General features: G+C 43.8%; 1 protein-coding gene across 1 annotated transcript in view; it reads left to right on the top strand.

The window, feature by feature from the left end:
• Nucleotides 1-8,505: 8,505 nt before the first annotated feature.
• The window catches only part of LOC109936720 (protein MTSS 1-like), a 58,281-nt gene continuing 45,047 nt past the window's right edge, over nucleotides 8,506-21,739 (top strand). The window contains exons 1-5 of the mRNA XM_048608504.1: nucleotides 8,506-8,627; nucleotides 9,867-9,958; nucleotides 10,724-10,798; nucleotides 15,758-15,951; nucleotides 19,260-19,397. Of these exons, the coding sequence (XP_048464461.1) occupies nucleotides 8,506-8,627; nucleotides 9,867-9,958; nucleotides 10,724-10,798; nucleotides 15,758-15,951; nucleotides 19,260-19,397 (621 nt within the window). The remainder of the gene's footprint in view (nucleotides 8,628-9,866; nucleotides 9,959-10,723; nucleotides 10,799-15,757; nucleotides 15,952-19,259; nucleotides 19,398-21,739) is intronic.

Below are 21,739 nucleotides of genomic sequence, written 5' to 3' on the forward strand. Positions count from 1 at the left end.
GGATTGAACCTTGGAAAAATAGTCAGCATCTGTCTTCCTCAGATACTGGTCCAATTGTTAAATAATCAGACCACACTTCAGTAAATATTTACATCAAATCCATACTCAGTCAGGGATTGATTCATTGACTACTCATGGATGCAGTTCTACAGCCCACATTCACTACACCCAGCTGTGGAACAGACGTTCTCTGTTGGAGCTCTGCTATTGGAACTTGGCGTAGAAGGTCAAATAGTTACTGCAGCTTGGGATTCCAAACCATCAGTCACCTGCAGAATGATTTTCAAGCTCTGACCATTTGTCGCGTCATGTGTCCACACACATTGGTCTCACATTCTTTCTTCGGTCTTTTGGACCTTTACACGCTCACTGGTCATCTCTACCTAACCCTGAAGCCTTCCTCATTGCTCACCTTCCTCCTCAAACCACCCCTAATTTATCATTCTCGCCTTATTGACCTTTCTTCTCTCTTTCTTATCCCTCCAAATTGCAAGATTTTAGAATTTGCTTTAGCATCCCCCATCTCCAGTGACTGGATTGGAATTCTCAATGCTTCCTATTTTGAACTTCCTACATCCTGCTTCAATGGATCCTTTCTTAAGAATTAACAATCTCTGTGCAGATTGGAACCTTGTACCTGGGGAAGAAAATGATGAGATTCTCTTGAAAATAAAATCCAGTGTCAAATTTGAAAACAAAACTAAATGTATGTACTGGGATTTTGCAGCATTGACTGAGAGATTCTGCCTAGTTCCACAGCAGCAACTATTGTTTGCTGACAAATCACTGCAATCCGTCCATGTGAGTGTCATTGAGTGACATGACTGAGTATAGACTGTTAGGATGTGCTGTATCAGTCCTGCACTGCTGGTGTTCTCAACTGCAGAGAGTGTCTGCTGTATGGTTGCAATGAATTGTAGCTGGCTGTAGTAAAGACACTTGAATGAAATCCTGGTTTCCGCACAGTGTATGAAGTGAATAGAAGGTTATCTCACCATTACTAATACAAATTACTGCAGTTACATAACAAACTCTCAATGCTGGGAGCATCTGGAATCTGAAAAGGTTGTGCAACTCCCCCTCCAATGGGGACAACTTGCTGCAATACTCCCCACTTGCCTGGGTGGGTGCAGTCTGATGCTTGAAACTTGGCACCATCCAGGACAAAGCCTGCTTGTTTGGCACCACATCCACAAACACACACTCCCTCTGCCACAGACACTCAGAAGCAGCAGTGTGTACTATCGACAAGATGCACTGCAGAAATTCACCAGGACTCCTTAGACAGAATCTTCCAAACCCATTACTACTACCATCTAGAAGAACAAGGGCAGCAAATACATGAGAACACAACAATCTACAAGTTCCCTTCCAAGCCACTAACCATCCTGACTTGGAAATACATGACCATTCCTTCAGGATCAATGGGTCAAAAATCCTGGAATAAAAGCATAAGTGGAAATCTGAAACTAACACATAGTGCTGGAGAAATTCAGTAGGTCTGGCATTATGTGTGGAGAGAGAAATAGTACTGATTTTAAAAATAGCCCCCTCCCCACTTTTAAGCAGTAATGTATTTTCCTAGAATTGATTGTTACTCGTGGGACTGCTGTGGGATAACTTCCTGCAAGGCTCCCTGGAGAGGTTTTGTTGAGATGATGGTACTCTTTTTGTGTTTCCTGTCTTTCTCAACTTTTACCACAACAGCACATTACAAAGCATCAACTTGCCAAAAAAGTTGATATTCGAGGTGCAGTCAATGCTGTAAGCCACAGTTAGATCTAACATATATTCTCCAGAAATGCAGGGATATAATGACTAACTAATCCGTATTTGCAATGTTGGTTGAGTGAAAGATAATCACCAAATTTCAAAAGTAACATACCTGGTTTTCTAATCAATTGTGCAATGAGAACAATAACACGCACCCGAGAGGGTGCAACAGGGTCGGGGTTTAATGATTCAAAAAAAAGTTACTCCAACATTGCGGCGCTCCCTCGGCCCTGACCCTCTGGCATTGCAGCGCTCCCTCAGCCCTGACCCTCCAACAGTGTGGCGCTCCCTCAGCCCTGACCTTCCAACAGTGCAGCGCTCCCTCAGCCCTGACCCTCTGGTGTGGCGCTCCCTCAAATCTCTGGACTGTGTCCTAAGCCCCAGAGCTTCTGATTCAGAAGGGAATGTGTTGCTCAAAGTTCCACAACTGAACGAGCCATTACAGTGATGAGGGCTTAACTAACAATGTGCCAGCCCCTGGGACAGAGAGTGAACTCATGCAATAGAGCTGGAATGACAGGTGTGTCTCCAGGCACTGTCTCCACTTTTGCTAACTCTATGCTCAAAGAATCGCTCACCTTCAACTGCAGAAGTCAAGGTGAAGCCTGTTTGAGCTGGTCAGTCAGCTGCCAGCTGCAACCTGCCTGTTGCAACATGCTGGCCTATTGAGGGAATAGCTCCCTTATCATGTATTATCTGGATTATAGTTGAAATTGTGGGGAATAACCAAGAGACAATGGACCCCAGGAGTGAGCAATATGTTGCCAAATTCTTGCAACTTTCAAGCTTGCAGCAGGCTGTGCCTCTCTGTCTAAGCCATATACCCTGTAATTCTCCCTGAACGTTCTGTTACTTCTACACAGTTACCTTCCCCGCACCCCCAACCATGACATACTTTCAGTTTTGAATATGTTTGTAACTACTTAATTATTCTTTGGGCGTTGGTCTTTTTGTGCTCCTGTGACATCAGATATTTTCATGTTAGAAGTGACTGTAAATGCAAGTGTTGTTGTGTTTGACATAAATTGTTGGAAAATTTAAAAAATGAAACCAAATTAAAATGAGCTTTAAGACAATGTGACACAGTGTGAAGTACATTTTGGGTGTTATATTTGATTAATGATAAACTCTGCAGTACTCACTGAGCTGTGGAATCCTGAAAAAATTAAAACCTCCATTCTGTGCTAAAAGAAGAATCTTACTTATGGAGTTATTTAAGCTCCAAATGTTAACCTCAGAATCTTTTAAACCAGAATGGCTCAGAAATAGAAACCAGAAATAAGGCTTCAAGGAATCCCAGCTTGTCTTGTAATCTGGGTATTTTTGGTGGTCTGGCAGAAGGTTAGACGTGCAGTCTGTCTCTAACCAAGTTGACTTTTTCTGAGGGTCTCTCTATTTTTGGGAAAAGGGCCCATTAGATACTGTCTCCCTAGTTCTCTATCTGCCTCCGTGCCACAGCTCAGCATTGGGCAGTGGCTTCCGGCTAGAAACAGTGGATCAAAAACAGAACATGCTGGAGAAACTCAACAGATCTGGCAGCATCTGTACAGAAAAAAAGAGTTAATGTTTAGAATCCAGTGGCTCTTCATTGCAACCAGCAAAGAGTCACTGGACTCGAAATGTCAACTTTGTTTTTCTCTCTGCTGTCAGATCTGCTGGGTTACTCCAGCACTTTGTTGTTGTTTCAGATTTCTAGCATCTCGACATTGCTTTTGTTCTGCAGAAACAGTGGATACTGTGCCTGAACAATAGCTGGATAATGGGGATTGAGAGATCAAACTGGATGAAGGACTTCGTTCAAGGTGCAGGTGGCTTATGTGATCAATGGAGAGAAACAAATGGAGAGGGTTTGTCAATCCTTCAGAAACCCCCCACCCAAACCCCATACTGCTTATCCAAGGAATCAATTTGATGTGCTTTTTCTGGAGTGCGAGGGTTTAACATTTCAAAATGTAGACTGCAGGGAGAAAAGCGGAGGTGAAGGAATCTAGCTCCTATTTTCCAGTTGGGGATGTGTTTGAAGAGAAGATTCCTAGTTGTGTAACATGGGGTGAAACATTGTAGATTCTAGATCAGTTCTGATGGTGAAGCTTCTGGGAGATGTTTAAATACCTCACACCCACACACTGAGGCAGGTTGGCTGTGGAATGTCTCTCTTTTGTGTTAGTTTTGCATCACCCTGTATACTTAGTGGGAATATAGAAGTAGGGCAGTTGACACCATTGAGTGATCATTACTCCAAATGGAACTCTGTCCAAGTCTTGAGTCCTGTTTCTAGCCCTGTTATTGGAGGGATTTTGAGGATTTCCAATCCACTCCCCTCTCCCAATCACCACCACCACCACCCACGCCCAGCATTTTTGTGCTTAGTTCTTCTCATTTGGCCCTCCTCGGCCCCTCACTCACCCTTCCCCACCATTTACACCAGCTTGCGTGCACCAGCATCATCTTTATAGGGTTCATTTCCAAACTTGTTGCTTGCTAATCATTGAGACAGTCTGCTCTTTCCTCACTGCCACAGACAGTGAATAATCTATGGATAAAATGTGCTCAGTGTCGCTGCCAAGTTATAACTCAATCCAGGTGCTCAGACTGTTTGTGGAATGTGGGATAGAATCCATTCCCTCTCCTGCGCTGCCTTGTCGTGCTGGTGAAGAGTTTACAACCCTCTGAACCCCCTCAAACTGCACAGCATTCTCAACCCCTCCTCCAAGTTGCTCAAACACTCACCAGGTTGGCTTTCACATGTGTAGATCAAGCAACAGAGATTACATATCTTTTGTTTATCAGCCTGTTAAAGAGATCCATCAGTCACATGGGAAAGGTTAAGACTGCAGACAGCTAACGGGCTCCGAGCTTGCAGTCTGACCTTCCATAGGCAGCAGTTAACATGAATCTTTGTATCCTTCGGCATTATTGTCCTCGCAGCTTGGTCTGGCATTTTTCCCTGGACCTTTGAAAGTTGAAGAGGGAGGGGTGTTGCACCTGGAGCACTGCTGATTCGGCTGAGATGGTGATCAGCATCATTCACTGAAGAAGGAAGCAGGATAGACTGCTGCTGTCCATCAGCCCATGGGGAACTAAATAAATGAACACTGCAGCCTGTGATTAGCCTTCATTATGATGCTCTCCATTGCTTAACATTCAGCTCACTGATCAGTGAAGCTGTGTCTCCAGGAGAATGGACACAATCCTGGGGTGACAGAGTGCAGACGATGATGTCAAACTCAATAACGAAGTGACAAACTAAACAGTGTGCGGCTTTTTATAAAGAACGATACCCCCCAAAAGGCCATTCAGCCCTTTGATCCTATCAGCTCTTTGAAAGGGCAATCCAATAAATTCTCAGTACTGGTTTCTCTAGCCCTATAATATTTATCCAATTCCCTTTTGAAAGTGATGATTGAATCTGCTTCATAGAACATAGAACATAGAACCATACAGCACAGTACAGGCTCTTCGGTCCACGATGTTGTGCCGAACTTTTACCCTAAACCTAAGGTCTATCTAACCGCCACCCCTACCTTATACCATCATCCATATGCCTATCTAATAGCCGCTTAAATGCCCCTAATGAGGCCAACTCCACTACCCTCTCCGGCAACGCATTCCACGTCCCTACTACTCTCTGAGTAAAGAACCTACCTCTGAAGTCTCCCCTATATCTACCACCACTCACTTTAAAACTATGCCCCCTCGTAATAGCTACCTCCATCCTAGGAAAAAGTCTCTGGCTGTCTACTCTATCTATACCTCTGATCGTTTTGTACACCTCTATCAAGTCATAGGTGCTTCCTCAGCTTGTTCCAAATCATGAGAACTTGCCATGAAGAGTTTACTTCTGATCACCCTTAGTTAATTATCTTCAATCTGGTTCCTTTGCTTGTTTGCTTTATTCACTCAAAATTTCATAATTTTGAACACCAGTGTCCAATCTTTCATTAACTTTCTCTGTTCTAAAAACAGCAATAGTTCCACATCTTGAAATATATCAGGCATCACACAAGTATAAACTATTCTATTCTGAGGCAATAATGAGGGAATTGAACAGAAAGCAATTGAAATGCAGAGTTGGATGGTCGATATGGTTAGTGTTTTAGATGGGCTTTTTTTTTTAGGCTGGGTCCGCTGGGGTATTTTTCCAAGTTTTTTTTTCAATATTTCTTCCTGTAAATTTGCCATGGCACCAGATTAACCACATGAGCTTTGTGTAAATGTCTCTTGAATGACTCTGCACTCCAGGGTTACTGGTGCATTGTAGTAGTGGATTTACTAAATCAGTGTTTGTTTTGTTCCTGGTGATATCTCCTTTGGTGATATTCCTCAGCACTGAACCTCTGACAGTGCGGCGCGCTCCCTCAGCACTGACTCTGCCATAAGGCTACCTCTTCAGTGTCTCCAAGTCAAAATCCTAGAATTCCCTCCCTAAGGGCTTTATGGGTTTACCTACTTGTGGACTGCTGTGGTTCAGGAAGGCAGCTCATCAGCATCTAGGGACGGGCAATAAATGCTGGCCCAGTCAGCAACACCCATGTCCTGGTGAGTGAATTTAAAGAAAAATGCTGAGCAGTGAAATTGCTGAGGCTTGATGTAGCAACTATGGGGGGATTTAGCAACACCATCACACTGCAGATTGTGAAAAGAAACCAGATTAATTGAGAGATTTACTCAAGTTGTGAGAAGTCTGTAGCTTGAAGGAAAAAGAGCAAACAAAAACAAATAATAGTGGAGAAACTCCGCAGGCTTGGCAACATCTGTGGACAGAAAGCAGAGTTCATGTTTCAAGTCTAGCGACCTATTTTCAGAAGTCCTCTGACGCTGCTTTCTCTCACAGATACTACCAGACCTGCTGAGTTTCTCCAGCAATTACTGTTTTTGTTTCAGACCTTCAGCACTGGCAGTTCTTTGCATTTTGTTTATGAACAAGTTTGATTTCCTCTGAGCATCGAGATGTTTGTTTTTTACACAGTCACAGATATGTGCTATTCTCTCCCTTTCTCTAACTCCAAGTATTCAAATCAATGAAAGAAATGGTCTCAATACTTTGATTATTTTGAGCTAGAGGGTTAAAATTTGATTAATTAGCCTATTGTGAGAATGAGTGTACAAGCAGTGTAGGTATTGTTGCCATTTATTTTGTTTCAGACTTTCGCTCTAATTTTTGTTTCAATAACCCTGTGATCAGCCATCTACACATAAAATAATCACTTCCAGGACGTGCATAGCATGTTGTTAGGTACAGAGTAAAGCTTTCTTTACAATGCACTAACATCAGCAAATTACTGAAATAACTAAGGGTGGCCTAATGGTATTATCACTAGACCAGAGACTCAGCTAGTGTTCTGGGGACCTGGGTACGAATCCTGCCACAGCAGATGGTGGGATTTGAATTCAATAATAAAATAAATCTGGAGTTAAGAATCTACCAATGACGGTTGATTATTGACAAACCCATCCAGGTCATCCTGGGATGAGGCGTTCCACTCCCGGACGTCCCAGATGTCGTCCTCCTTCAAGGACCGTAACTTGCCCCTCCGATGATTCATAATGACCTCAGCTGCATCTACTGCGTTTCCTGCACTTCTGCCCTCAAACAGCCCCCTTCACCCCCCACCCCACCCCAAAACAACAACAAGGACAAGTCCCCTTGGTCCTCACTATCCCACCAACCTCCGGATCCAACGTATCATCGTCCGCCACTTTCGCCACCTGCAATCAAACCCCACCACCAAAGAGATATTCCCCTCCCCACCCCTATCTGCTTTCCGTAGGGACTGCTCTCTCCACGACTGCCTCGTCCGCTCCACACTCCACATCAACAGCACCTTTCCCTACAACCTGCCCCTACACCTCCCCTCTTACCTCCATCCAAGGCCCCAAACAATCATTCCATATCCAACAGGGATTCACCTGTACATCTTCTAACCTGGTCTACTGTATCCATTGCTCCTGATGTAGTTTCCTGTACATTGGAGAGACCAAGCACAGACTCAGTGACCGATTCATGGAGCATTTATGCTCTGAACGCTCCAATCAACACCACCTTCTGGTTGCCAGCCATTTCAACTCCCCTTCCCAGTCCCTTGGCAATATATCCACCCTGGGCCTCCAGTGTTGCAATGAGGCCACATAAACATTGGAGGAACAACACCTTATATTCCGCTTCGGGAGCTTACAACCCAGTGGCCTCAACATAGAATTCACTAGCTTCAAGATCTCCTCACGACCGGCCTCATCCCATTTCCAGCCCTCCCATCATCCCCGCCTCCTTGACCTGACGCAACCTGTCCATCTTCCTTCTCACCTATCCTCTTCTCCCTCCTCCCCCCACTTCCCATTGACCAATCTCCACAACCCCCTACCTGCATCCATCTATCACCACCACATCTATCTGGCCCCAGTTCCACCCCCACTATTTACTTCTGAGCTCCCTACCCGTCCCCAATCCTGATGAAGGGTCCTGACCCGAAACGTTGCCTTTCCTGTTCCTCTGATGCTGCCTGACCTGCTGTGTTCCTCCAGCTCCATGCTGTTGGTTCACTAATGTACTTCCTTCAGGGAAGGAAACTGCCTTCCTCATCTGATCTGGCCTACATGTGACTCCAGGGTCACAGTAATGTGTTTGACTATCAACTGCCCTGTGAAATGGACTAGCATGCCACTCAATTCAAGAACAGCGAGCAATGGGAAATAAATGCTGGCCAGTCAGCAACACTCATGCCTCACAAGTAAATGAAAAAAATTTCTGACGTATCTGATTTTGTTTCAGGTGCTACAAAGGAGATTGGTTCAGCTCTGACCAGGATGTGTATGAGACATCGCAGCATTGAGTCAAGGCTCAAGCAGCTCACTACGTAAGTCTGCTGTAAAAGTTCACCAAATCACAATTGTTACAGTGCAAAGTTCAGCCCATTCAGCCCATCCTATGGAAATTAGCTCTAGAATAACCCAAATAGCTTAGTGCCATTCTCTCTCTCTTTTCCTGTAATCCTGACTGTTATTTCTATTTCAATAATCATCTAGTACCCTCCTAAATGTGATTAAACCTGAATCTACCACACTATCAGGCAGTGCAGTTTGGTCCTAAATCATGTGCTGCGTGGTGAGATCTCCTGGCATGGTACATTTACTTTTTATTTTTATAATTTCTGACTCCTTCATAATGATCTATGAGAGGGAATAGTTTCTTCCTATCTTCTCTGTCCAGACCCCCTCATGATTTTGAAACCTTCAATCAAATCTCCTCTTAGCCTTCTCTTCTCCAAGAAAAATTGTCTCAACTTCATTAATCTGATTTCATAACCTAGGTTTCTCATCTCTGGAACCATTCTCGTAAACCTGTTCTGCACTGTCTCAGTGCGCTCACATCCTTCAGGATGCTCAGAACTGTGCACCAAGAGCCAGTTGAGTCTAATCAGTATTTATACAGTTCAGCATAACGTCCCTGCTTTTGTACTCCATCCCATCATTAATTAAATCTAGCATACTGTATGCTTTATGAACTGATCTCTCGACTTGTCCTGCAACCTTTAATGACATATAGAATTATGCATTCAGGCTTTACTACTCCTGAATACTGTTTGGAATCACACTGTAATTTTATATTTTCTCTCCATGTTCTTTCCTGTTACTAGGGAGGCAATGAACCAGACTGTAGCCATGTCTGTGGCCACAGGAACTCCTGTCTGTTCCCCTGACTAATGTCTCCCCAGTCAGTACTGCTCTTCACCTGCCTTCCTTCCCTCCCGTACAGCTGGGCCACACATGTTGCCCTGAGCTTGGCGCATGCCATGCTCCTCTGTGGCACTAACAACCTCACCAGTATCCCAAATGGAAATTGGTTCTCGAGCAGTACCTTGATGGACTGCCTGGTGACCACCCATTCCCTATTCAAGTTATTTGTGTTTGCTGAAACAAAACCTCTGTCCGTCATTTTTTGATGGCTCTTAGTCTTGCTTTCTCCCTCAACATCTCAGCTACTTCTTTGTCTGACTCTTTCTTTCTTTCACTTTTTCTCTGCCTCACAGACGCACAATTATTAATTCCATTTCCTTTCACTTGCTGAGTTGTTTACTTTTTTTTTCCTCTGACAGTGCTCTGACTGACAGTTTGATAAACCCTCTGGAGGGTCGGATTGAGGAGTGGAAGAAAATTGCCAACCAACTGGACAAGGACCATGCCAAAGGTAACTGATCGGACCCCAGGTCTTTGTCACTTGTGATTTAGCCCTGGGCGCCCCACGCACACCCACACCCCCCCAATAGGGACCGCCTTACCTTCTCGACCCCAGCCAAACCAGTCATAAGCTGACAAAAGCTGCCAAGTCCTTCCTCAGTCCCCTTGGACCAAAGGTGAATGACATCAGCATCGCCAGCCTCATCTTGTAAATAAAGTCCACAATATTGGCACAGAGTTACACTGAAGTATACCTGTGCTGCAGTATTACATACCCGAGTGTCTAGGGCTAGGTTGAGCAATTCCTCCCAATAGCATATGAGCCATGGGTTTGTTACTGCTGTTAGTAATTCTCATATCCTAAGGTCAGATCAGAGCTGATTTTGCTGAGAATGGTTGTGGGAGTGAATCTCTAGTTAGCACTGGTTGACATCCTCCTCACCAAGTGTTATGTGCAAGGCTCAATAGACACAGGTCTGTGCATGTCCAGGCTATTCATTGGGCAAGTGGTTTATTAAAGCTGCTCCCACGATTTTAGTGCAAAGCTGTGGTCTGGGGAACAAATCACGACATGTGGCAAGTGTGACGATTCACAGCGTACAGATTGCAGCATCCGCAGTAATTTGCTCCTGACAATTCACAACATTGGTTATAGAGTCTCTAAAAACATCAAAGTGATTGCTGATGTGTGACAAGACTACACGGTTACTTCTGTTAGATTCAGTTCCCTTTAAATCCTCCTTATTAATGATGTCTCTGCTGGTAATTGTTGCAGAATACAAGAAAGCTCGACAAGAGATCAAGAAGAAATCATCTGATACACTGAAATTGCAGAAAAAAGTGAAGAAAGGTTTGTGATTTTTAATGGTGGGTTTGAGCAATCTGCATTTACCAAGTCAAAATCTTTGAAGGATTTGCATGGGGCTGAGTAACATTGACTGATATTGCAGGTCCCATTGAGCAAGTGTAAACAAACTGAGGAAGGGACCAATGTGCAACCAGGCAACTGAATGCAACTCTCAGTAACCAGGAAGTGTTACAAACCTAAGTAATTAAAGTGCTCATTTAATCCCTTCACACTGTTTCCAACTGCCAGCTACTGATTCATGCATAGACCAAAAACAAAATACCTCACATACAAGTAATAATTGGAAAATTCTGGAGAAAGACTTAAACTTACTTAAAATTTAGTTAAGCATTTATTCTTCAGATATGCATTTTTTTAAGTGCTTTACGCAAATAAATCTGTGCTGCGTGTTTTGGATAAGGTTTATTTTCTAATGTTTGTCTTCCACCAGATGTTTACAGAGTCATTTGTTGCTGGAGAAAATGTGAGAAGTTGGCTTATTGGCTGGCCTCTATACAGATTGTGACCACTAGAAGGAAGGATAAACGGAGGTTTATATTGCACTTTGTTTTTACAGCCAGTAGAGTACTGTTGAAGTGTTCTCACCGTTGTGGTGCAGGAAACACAGCAGTCAGTTTTGCACAGCAAGAGCCCACAAACAGCAATATGAAAATGGTTGGTTTTTTGAGGGCCAGCATACAGGGAAGAGCTTCTTTTCTCTCCAAAATAGTGCCATGGGCTCCACCATGCCTTAGTACCAACACACCAAAACCTGGTCAGTACTGATCCTCCAGTAATACAGTGCTCCCTCAGCACCAATTCTCGGATAGTGCAGCGCTCCATCAGGACTGACCTTCTGGGAATTGAATGGACCAAAGCAAAGCAGCACATTGCCTGGCCATCTTGGTATAATGGTCCTCTGTTTCTCACTGGTGTGGTTAATACAGGATGGCCAGACATTGGGGCTTCTTCACATGCAAATAACGGCAGAGAAAGCATCCCTCTTGGTCACAGAAATGAACTTTTAAAAATTCAATGAAAACCATTTTGTGGCCTTTAAGTAGAGTCTTACTGAATCCCAAGCTGAATATTCCTTTAATGAATAAATAACGTAAGCTTGTGTTCATGGAGGAGCAGAATCCCAAATTATGGTTCAGAGGATCAGATTCATTCATTTGTTTTAATGGAGGACGCCTGAGTTGCTCTTTGTAATGACTACAGGAGAAATTTCCTGCCTTTGGAACCTGTCCTCACTGGGGCTATCTGCAGTCTACCTGTTTTTGGGACAGTAAGTACACCTCTAGGTATTTACATACATGACTCATTCTGACATCTTAAAATGATAAGTTTGCAGATTTCTGTAGTTCCTTTCAAAGCCTCTGGAGGTTCCAACATGTTTACAAAAACAACTTGCACAATAGTACCTTAAACATAATGAGGCATCCCAAGTCATTTCATAGGAGTGTTATGAAGCAAAATTTCACCCAGAGCGATATAAGGTGTTGTTTGGGTAGATGTAAAAAGCTTAGTTCATGAGGGAGGTTTTAAGGAGAGTTGAGTGGAGAGATTTTGAAGGAATTTCAGTGTTTAAGACACAGGCAGCTGCAGACACAGCCACCAATGGTGGATCGATTTAAATCTGAGGAGCTGGAAGTGCTACACAGAGTTTAGAAATCTCAGAGGGACATGGAGATGGAGGAGATTACCAAGTTTATGGGAAGTGAGACCATTAATTTGAAAACAAAACCTTGATTAACCAGGTGTCAGTGTAGGCCAGTGAGCACAGGGATAATTGGAGAATGGGTGAAGGCACAGGCAACAGAGCTGAAATACGGGAGTCCAGCCCAGAGGGCAAGGGAACAGTTAAGTCGAGAGAGAGAGAGCAGGGTGGATGATGGTTTCAGCAGCTGCAGAATTCAGGCAATCGCAAGAACAAAAGGTCTTCCTAAAGTTCATTTGGAGAAAATGTCTGCTCGTCAGTACTGAGCATCAGACAAGCTGAGAAATCTCAAAGTGAGAAGATTCTCAAAGTGGAAGGACTTCTTTTTATTCATTCACAGGATGAGGGCGTTGCTGGTTCGGCAGCATTTATTGCCCATCCCTAATTGCCCAGAGGGCAGTTAAGAGTCAACCACTTTGCGGTGGATCTGGCATCACGTGTAGGTCAGACCAGGTAAGGATGGCAGTTTCCTTCCCTAAACGACATTAGTGAACCAGATGGGTTTTTTTGATGCTCAACAGTGGTTACATGGTCATCATTGTACTCTTTAACTCCAGATTTTTATTGGATTCAGATTCCACCACTTGTTGTGATAGGATTTGAACCCAGGTCCCCAGAACATTACCTGGGTTTCTGGATTGAAGGCCAACAATAATACTACTAGGCCATCGCCTCCCCATCAGATAAAGCAAATCTGAGCATTAATTTTGAGAGGTCTAGAATACAAGGGCAAGGATGTATTGCTGAGGCTGTTTCAGGCTGTAGTCAGATTGCATTTGGAATACACTAAGCAGTTTTGGGCCCCGTACCTATGGAAGGATGTCCTGAAGTTGGATGGGATCCAGAGGAGGTTTACAAGAATGATCCTGGGGATGACGGGCTTATCATTTGTGAGGAACAGTTGAGGACTCTGGGTCTGTACTCGATGGAGTTTGGAAGGATGCGGGAGGGATCTGATTGAAATATACAGGATATTGGGAAGCCTGGGTAAAGTGGATGTAGAGAAGATGTTTCCACTCATAGGAGAGACTAGGACCTGAGGGCACAGCCATGGAGTGAAGGGACAGGATGTTAGAACTGAGATGAGGAGGAATTTCTTCAGCCAGAGGGTGGAGAATCTGTGGGGCTCATTCCAGCAGAGGGCTGTGAGGACCAAGACTCTGATTGTATTTAAGAAAGAGATAGGCTATTGATTGGTAAGTGGATCAAAGGTTACAGGGAGAAGGAAAGAGAATGAGGTTGAGAAACATATCAGCCATGATCGAATGGTGGAGCAGACTTGATGAGCTGAATTAATAATTCTGCTCCTGTGTCTAATTGAGAGGTTTGGGAGTGTGGGGAGACTAATGGCAAGTGGCTGAAAGAGCTGGAAACCAGACGAGAGATTTTATCACAATGTGGAAAACACAGGTTCTTTTTAATAAAAGAGAGGCTGAGTTTTGATTGATTATCTCACTTCTTCCCCAGCATCTTGATACCTTTTATTTGTCAGTGATGCTTAACTGCTTCTCTTTAGAAAATGGGTCTTAAAATGATTTAGCATGTTCTCTTATTTTTCTAAGCTTCCTTTTTGATTCAGTTTCTTTTTTTAAGTGAAAGTACAGTGAGGCTTATCTTGGCTTTGGGTTGTGTTCTGTCAGTGTGTAGAATGAATCACTTCGGCATATTTTTGCAGCTAAGCTTTGTCAATGGAAATGATGATATGTGTGTTATTGGTTAACCACTGGAACTGGAAAGTTCTCCTTCTAGGTGATTAGAAAGAAGTATTCTTCACACCCCCCAAAAAAAAACACATTTCTGATGAAGGGTCTAGGCCCGAAACGTCAGCCTCTCTGCTCCTATGATGCTGCTTGGCCTGCTGTGTTCATCCAGCCCTGCACCTTGTTGTCTCGGATTCTCCAGCATCTGCAGTTCCTACTATCTCTGCACAACTGTCTCCCTCTTTTCCTTCCAGATTAGAAATCATTAACTCATTTGAAGTTAAGCTTTGTGATTGCACCTTTGGATTCCAGCCCGGTCAATGGTGATGAACACTTAGAATCTGATACAGAAAATAAGAGATGGGAGTGTGCTTTTGCGCTGAATATGATGTATGAGTTATGCAGCCAAACGCCAAACCATGTCGGTTTAAACTGCAGAGGGAACCACCTTCCCATAACCAATGGCCCCAACACAACAGGAAATTACTTGAAGGGACTATAAATTAGCATCATTTCCTTATTCTGGGTGAATATTTTGAATTAAAAGAAGCCGTGATGTGGAGATGCAGGTATTGTACTGGGATGGACGAAATCAGAAGTCGCATGATACCAGGTTATAGTCCAACAGGTTTAATTGAAATCACAAGCTTTCACAGCGCAGCCCCTTAGTCACCTGACAAACTGGTAGCGCTCCGAAAGCTTGTGATTTCAAATAAACCTGTTGGACTATAACCTGGTGTTGTGTGACTTCTGAATTAAAAGAAGTTAGCTGACCCTCACTTTGCAGACTGAAATGTATGTTTACTTTATATTTGAAATTGAGCCCACTTGATGTTTTTGGTTCAATGCAACATACACCAACTCTCTTATTGAGGAATCTGTCAATAAGAGACGCCGCAGAAAGCAGTGGGGAGGAGAGGAGAGTTCCAGAAATACTTCCTGACATCACCCCTGAATAGTGTGACTCTAATTTTAAACCTTTGCCCTCTTGTTCTGAACTCCCTCCACTAGACTTATCTACCTTATGAAATCCTTTAAATATCCAAAACGCTTCAATTAAGTTGCCCCTTAATCATCTTGACTAGAGGGAGTACAAACCTCCTCATTTATCACTGTGATCTTGGTACCATTCTGAATCTGTACTTCCCATAACCCTAACCGTAACATCTTCAAACACACCCTGCATGGCGAAAGTTTACAGTTTCCTTACATTTTGTGTGTGAGTTATGATGCAAACCCGAGAGACTTGCACAAAATATCATTGATCGCTAATGATTCCCAATATAAGCCATAAAATGTGTTTTCATTGTATGTCCCTTTATCTGTGTCTGTCTCTGACCAGAAGGAGCTGCTCATGTTGATCATGTTTTAGAGACATTGAGAATTTTAGCATGGAGAGAGGCCCTTCAGCCTATTGTACTCAGTCATCAAACTTTCTAACGTTTGTGAGGATGTTAACAATGTGTTTGGGCGAAGGACAGAGGTGGTTGAAATAATTAACCACAGCAGTTTCCAAAAGTGCTTTGGGAATCTGTTTGACAGTCCCCTTTCCTCCATCCAAACCAATCCCAGAAAATAACTGGAAACTGCTGGGAAGACTGCCATTGTGGGCCACGTGCAATGCAAGGCTTGTGGTAATTCCTGGAACTAAGCAAATGGTTTTTGATCGACTGCCTTGGGATCTTTCTCATTTGTTGCTGATCAGAGTAAAGCTAGACGTTAGTGACTTGAAGACAGTAAGGACTACATATGCTGGAAGCCAGAGTGAGTAGATGTGAGGATGGAAAAGCACGGCAGGTCAGACAGCATCAGTGGAGCAGGAAAGTCAACGTTTCAGGCTGGAACCCTTTGTCAGGACTGGGGAGGGGGAGAGGAGCCCAGAAGTAAATAGAGGGAGGGGGGGGGGGCTGAGGGAAGGGTAGGAGAGATGGTGATAGGTGGATGTATGTAGGGGGTTATTGTGATTGTTCACTGGGAAGGGTGGAGTGGATAGGTAAGTAGGAAGATGGACAGGTTAGGTCATGTCAGGGAGGCAAGGGGCAGGGCTGGACATGAGATAAGACTGGGGGTGGAGGAATTTTGAAGCTAGTGAAATCAATGTTGAGACCATTGGGCTGTAAGCTTCCAAGGCAAAATACCCAGGTGTTGATCCTCCAGTTTACGTTTGGCCTCACTCTGACAGTGGAAGACGCCAAGGATGGACATGTTGCCAGGGGAGTGGGGGGGGAATTAAAATGGATGGCAACCGGAAAGTCGGATTGGTTGATATGTGCAGAGTGCAGAGCGAACTGGTCCCCAAGTCTGCGTTTGGTCTCCAGGATATAGAGGAGACCCCATCGGGAGCAACGGATACAATAGATCAGGTTGGATGAAGTGCAGGTGAATCTCTGCTGGGTCTGGAAGGATTGTTTGGGGCCTTGGACTGAGGTTAGAGGGGAAATGTAGGGGCTGGTGTTGCACCTCTTGCGGTTGCAGCTGGACATTACATGAGATTGTAGTTTGAAATGTCAGAGTGTAAAGGCAGTTCTGTGAAGAAAGGAAGGGAAATGGTTTTTTTCTGGTCATCATTTATGGTGAGGATCACTTAGAACATGTTCCTAATTTTGTTTAAAACTGTCAGCAGAGGAAATCTTATCACTTCCTGATGAATATTAGATCCGTGCCTCTCCCTGTCACCTCCTTTATCCTCAGATCAGCTTTTCTCCCCAAAGGGCTGCTTCACAACCATTGGTTTTTGCATTGTAACAGCAAGCTTCCACAAGCGGTACAATAAATGACTGGATAGGTCAGCCAGAATCACGAGAAGTAGCTGAGAGCAAGGCAAACAGGCCTTCAGTTTAAACTTTCATTTTAAAGACAGCATCTCTGGCCACATGGCAGTCCCTTAGCACCTCACTGGTTTTAGGTTTCAGCCTTAATTATCTGCTCATGTCTCTGAAATGGGGATTGAAACCACAATTGCCGACTTGGAGACAAGATTATAATCTGTGAGTATGAAGAAGCTTTTTTTTCCGGTTTTCCAATAAAGCATCAGCCCTCTCTAATTTTTCAGCCATAGATTTGAGTTCTTTTGGTATTTGAAATTGAATTGTTTTGTTACTACTCTGCCCTATCTTGGAGGAATTTGTAGTGAAAGTGATTTCTGCTTTGCTTTATAATTGAGATATGCTTCTTTATGTCAAAATGAAAGGCAATGGAAATTGTGTGTTTATATATTTTCCTCCATCAAGTCATTGAGATCTGAAAAGGTCACACATTAATGACACAAAGAACAACAGAGAGAGTTGGGCAGAAATCCAGTGTAACCAAATTGCTGCTTATTGTTTCAGAGATAGTAGGAACTGCCAATGCTGGAGAATCTGAGATAACAAGGTGTAGAGCTGGATTAACACAGCAGGCCAAGCAGCATCAGAGGAGCAGGAAAGCTGATGTTTCGGGCCTAGACCCTTCTTCAGAAATGGGGGAGGGGAAGGCTGCTTATTGTGCTATCTTGTAAACTGAGCTTTTAAAGAATTTCTCACTTAACTGGTAAAACAGGAATATTTGGTTCCTACGTAGCTGACCAGAAAGTCCACTGCCTCACAGAATTAACCCTTCCGCTGTTGATTTTCAGAGCACAAATTTTCAAGCTTCAAACATTTTCCTTGAGCTTTGCTTCCCCTCCAAATCGAAAGAATTGAGCAATAATTCCAGGGTGACCGTCCATTCAGTACTGAAGGATTGTTGCGCCCCTCAGTGGGTCAATGCTGAGTGTGTGCCGTGCTGTCAGCGGGTCAGTACTGAGGGAGTGCCGCACTGTTAGCAGGTCAATACTGAGGGAGTGTTGCAGTGTCAGTGGGTCAGTGCTTATGGAGCGCTGTGCTGTCAGAGGGACTGTACTAAGGAGGTTCTGTGTTCTCGGATGATCGGGTACTGAATGAGTGCTGTACTGTTGGAGGGTCAGTACTAAGATAGAACAGCACAATCATCAAAGTTGATATTGGGGGAGTGCGGCACTGTCAGAGGTGCTGTCGTAGGTTGAAGTGCGCTATTTTGCCCTAAAGCATTGCATGGCACAATTTCAAAAGATAGGAAGTTCCCCTTGTATCCATATTGTGAAGTCTTCCAGAACCAACATTTTTAACCCTGAATATGCCATCACTAACACGGTGCTTTATATGGGATCTTGTATGCAAATTGAGCATCACGTTTCCTATACTACAATAGTGGCTATACGTCAGGATGAGTGCCTTTGGGATGTCCTGTGGTAAGACAAGGGGTTATATGAAAGCAAGTTTAAGGGCATTTAAATGGTCATTGGAAATAAACATATGGATGATAATGGAATAGTGTAGGTTAGATGGGCTTCAGATTGGTTTCACAGATCGGCGCAACATTGAGGGCCAAAGGGCCTGTACTGTCGTATGTTCTATGTTCTATGTTCTAAGTCTTTACTAGGATTCTCTTGTCTTATCTTATTTCTGGAACTTTTCGTGCAGAAGCAGCCATTCAGCACAACTAGTCCATGCTGATGTAAAAGTAAAATATAAACGATTTTGGAGATTGAAACAAAAACAGAAAGTGCTAGAGAAGTTAGCAAGTCTTGCAATTCTGAAGAGGAGTCACAATAGTCTCAATGTTAACTGTTTCTCTGTTGACAGGTGCTAATGCACCTGCTGAGTTTCTCCACCACTTTCTGTTTTCAGTCAGTGTTGGTGTTTTTATGTTCTACACAACTGCCTCCCACTTTCCAACCTACCAGTATACCAAAAATTGCTTTTCTAAAGCAGGGATTAAAATAAATGCAAAATTCTCTCTGTTACAATTAGCACAACATCAGTCATTGGGAAAATATTTGATTCCTGACTCTTCCTGATATTCTTGCCTAGGGGCAATATTGCTGGAGGGCAGGCTCTTTGATGTTGAGCTAAATACCAGTTGCTCCATTCATTCCAAAACACTGCTAGCCAAGGGTGTGCAAGCACATTTGACAACATCCTTCTGGTTTCTTCTCTATTTTACACATATTACTTTAAGTTAGCTATATCTCTCTTTCTCTGAACAGTGTCCCAACTATTCCATGAGTGCCGTGGCATCCTGTCAGTCTGAAGCAGCTTGCTGTTCTGGTTATTCAGTAGTTGTGAATGGGCTGTCTGTCTGTGGGTATTACTGTGAAAAGAGCAGTGGAAGTGACCCTGTACCGGTATACAATGAAAGAGTCCCATGTACATAGAGCATTTGTGACCTTAGTACGTCCCATAGTACTTTGGTTTAAAACAAGTAGCTTGTGGAGGGAAGAGAAAATAGAATAATTAACTACGAGTAACTTATGGTAATGAAAATTTGCAACTATGGAGTGTGCGACTTGGGCAGTGTCCCTTGGGGTGATGGGTACATGCTGTTACCCCCCTGGAATAATGTGCGGAAAAACAAGCCACACTATTCCCAGAGTAACCATGAAAATTAAAGATTTTTAATGGTCTGTTACTATTTGGTATTTCTCAGCAATTTGAAAGCTCCTGGAAGATCCTGATTAGAGAAAGCAAGAGAGGATCTGAGAGCTAGATAATTATGAGTGATAGTTTAACTGTCCTGTGCAGGAAGAGGGAGCTTTGTAAGTGAGAAAGCATGTTCCTATTGCTCAAGATCAGGACTGGCTGCTCAACTCATGGCAGACCCCATGTTTCCCAACTGTGATGTTAACACACAAGCTGCTAGATGTCTCTGTGTTGGAATGTGGTTGTTATGGCAACAGATTAGGCTGCCGTGAGCTTGTTAATGGCATTGCAGCATCCCCTGTACAAACGGCCCAGAATATTCAGGGGGAAAGATTGATTGTAAAGCTGCTCAGTCAGCAGTCAGCCACGTGAAGCTTGTTTACCAGGCAGACTGGTGAGAGGGATCTTGTGATCTTTCACATGGTTCTGCTCACACAAGAATCTCTCGGACCAAATCTGATTTTAACTGTGATTGAGCAACTTTACATAATCCATGTACCCACAATGATCCAATATCATTTAACTGGTTCTACATTCTTCCCAGTTTTAAACAGCTGTTCAGCACGTGAATAATTAAACCAGTGCTCCTTGTGCTTTAACCTTTCATTTCATTAAAGGTCTGGTGCCAAGAACCCTTCAACCTCCTCTCAACACTGTTTTCCTGTGTGGTCAAAACATTTATGACATGGCTCACTAATGTCCTTTAGGGAAGGAAATTGCCATCCTCACTTTGTCTCTGGCCTATGTGTGAATCCAGACCCATAACATTTCTGAAGAAGGGTCTAGGCCCGAAACGTCAGCCTTCCTGCTCCTCTGCTGCTTGGCCTGCTGTGTTCATCCAGCTCTACACCTTGTTATCCCATAACAATGTGCTTCACTTTCAACTGCCCTCTGAAATGGACTAGCAAGTACATTTTGGACAACCAGCGACGCCCATTTCCCACGAATGAACAAAACAAAATACTCCCCACCTGCCGGGATAGGGGCAGCTCCAACAACACTCAAGAAGCTCGACACCATCCAGGTCAAAGCAGCCCACCTGATTGGCACAACGTTCACAAACATCCACTCCCTCCCCCACCAACACTCAGTAGCAGCAGTGTGTACTATCCACAAGTTGCGTTGCAGAAATTCACCAAAGATCCCCAAACAGCACCTTCCAAACTCATGACCAAATAGATCCAGAAGGGCAAGGGCAGCAGATACATGGGAACACTGCCCCCTTCAAGTTCCCCTCCAAGCCACTCAGTATTCTGACTTGGAAATATATCGCCGTTGCTTCACTGTCGCTGAGTCAAAATCCTGGAATTCCCTCGCTAAGGGCATTGTGGGTTGACCTACAGCATATGGACTGCAGTGGTTCAAGAAGGCAGCTCACCCCCACCTTCTCAAGGCAACTAGGGACAGACTATAAATATGGCCCAGCCAGCAATGCCCGTGTCCAACAAGTGAAATAAAAACCTTGCCAATAAAATGAGTGTCAACTATTTCTTATCAATAACAAGTGATGCTGAGGAAAATCCAGTCCCCAGCTTGCTTCAGTAGGTATCATCAGCAACTGAGCATCTGGATTGAGCCACAGCTGGGAATTGAACTCATAGAACATAGAACATAGAACATTACAGCACAGTACAGGCCCTTCGGCCCTCGATGTTGCGCCGACCTGTGAAACCAATCTGAAGCCCATCTAACCTAAACTATTCCATTATCATCCACATGTTTATCCAATGACCATTTAAATGCCCTTAAAGTGGGCGAGTCTACTATTTTTGCAGGCAGGGCATTCCACGCCCTTACTACTCTCTGAGTAAAGAACCTACCTCTGACATCTGTCCTATATCTATCACCCCTCAATTTAAAGCTATGTCCCCTCGTGCTAGCCATCACCATCCGAGGAAAAAGGCTCCCACTGTCCACCCTATCTAATCCTCTGATCATCTTGTATGTCTCTATCAAGTCACCTCTTAACCTTCTTCTCTCTAACGAAAACAGCCTCAAAACCCTCAGCCTTTCCTCATAAGACCTTCCCTCCATACCAGGCAACATC

The sequence above is a fragment of the Rhincodon typus genome, chromosome 19, assembly GCF_021869965.1.
Source record: "Rhincodon typus isolate 14 chromosome 19, sRhiTyp1.1, whole genome shotgun sequence".
NCBI lineage: Eukaryota > Metazoa > Chordata > Chondrichthyes > Orectolobiformes > Rhincodontidae > Rhincodon > Rhincodon typus.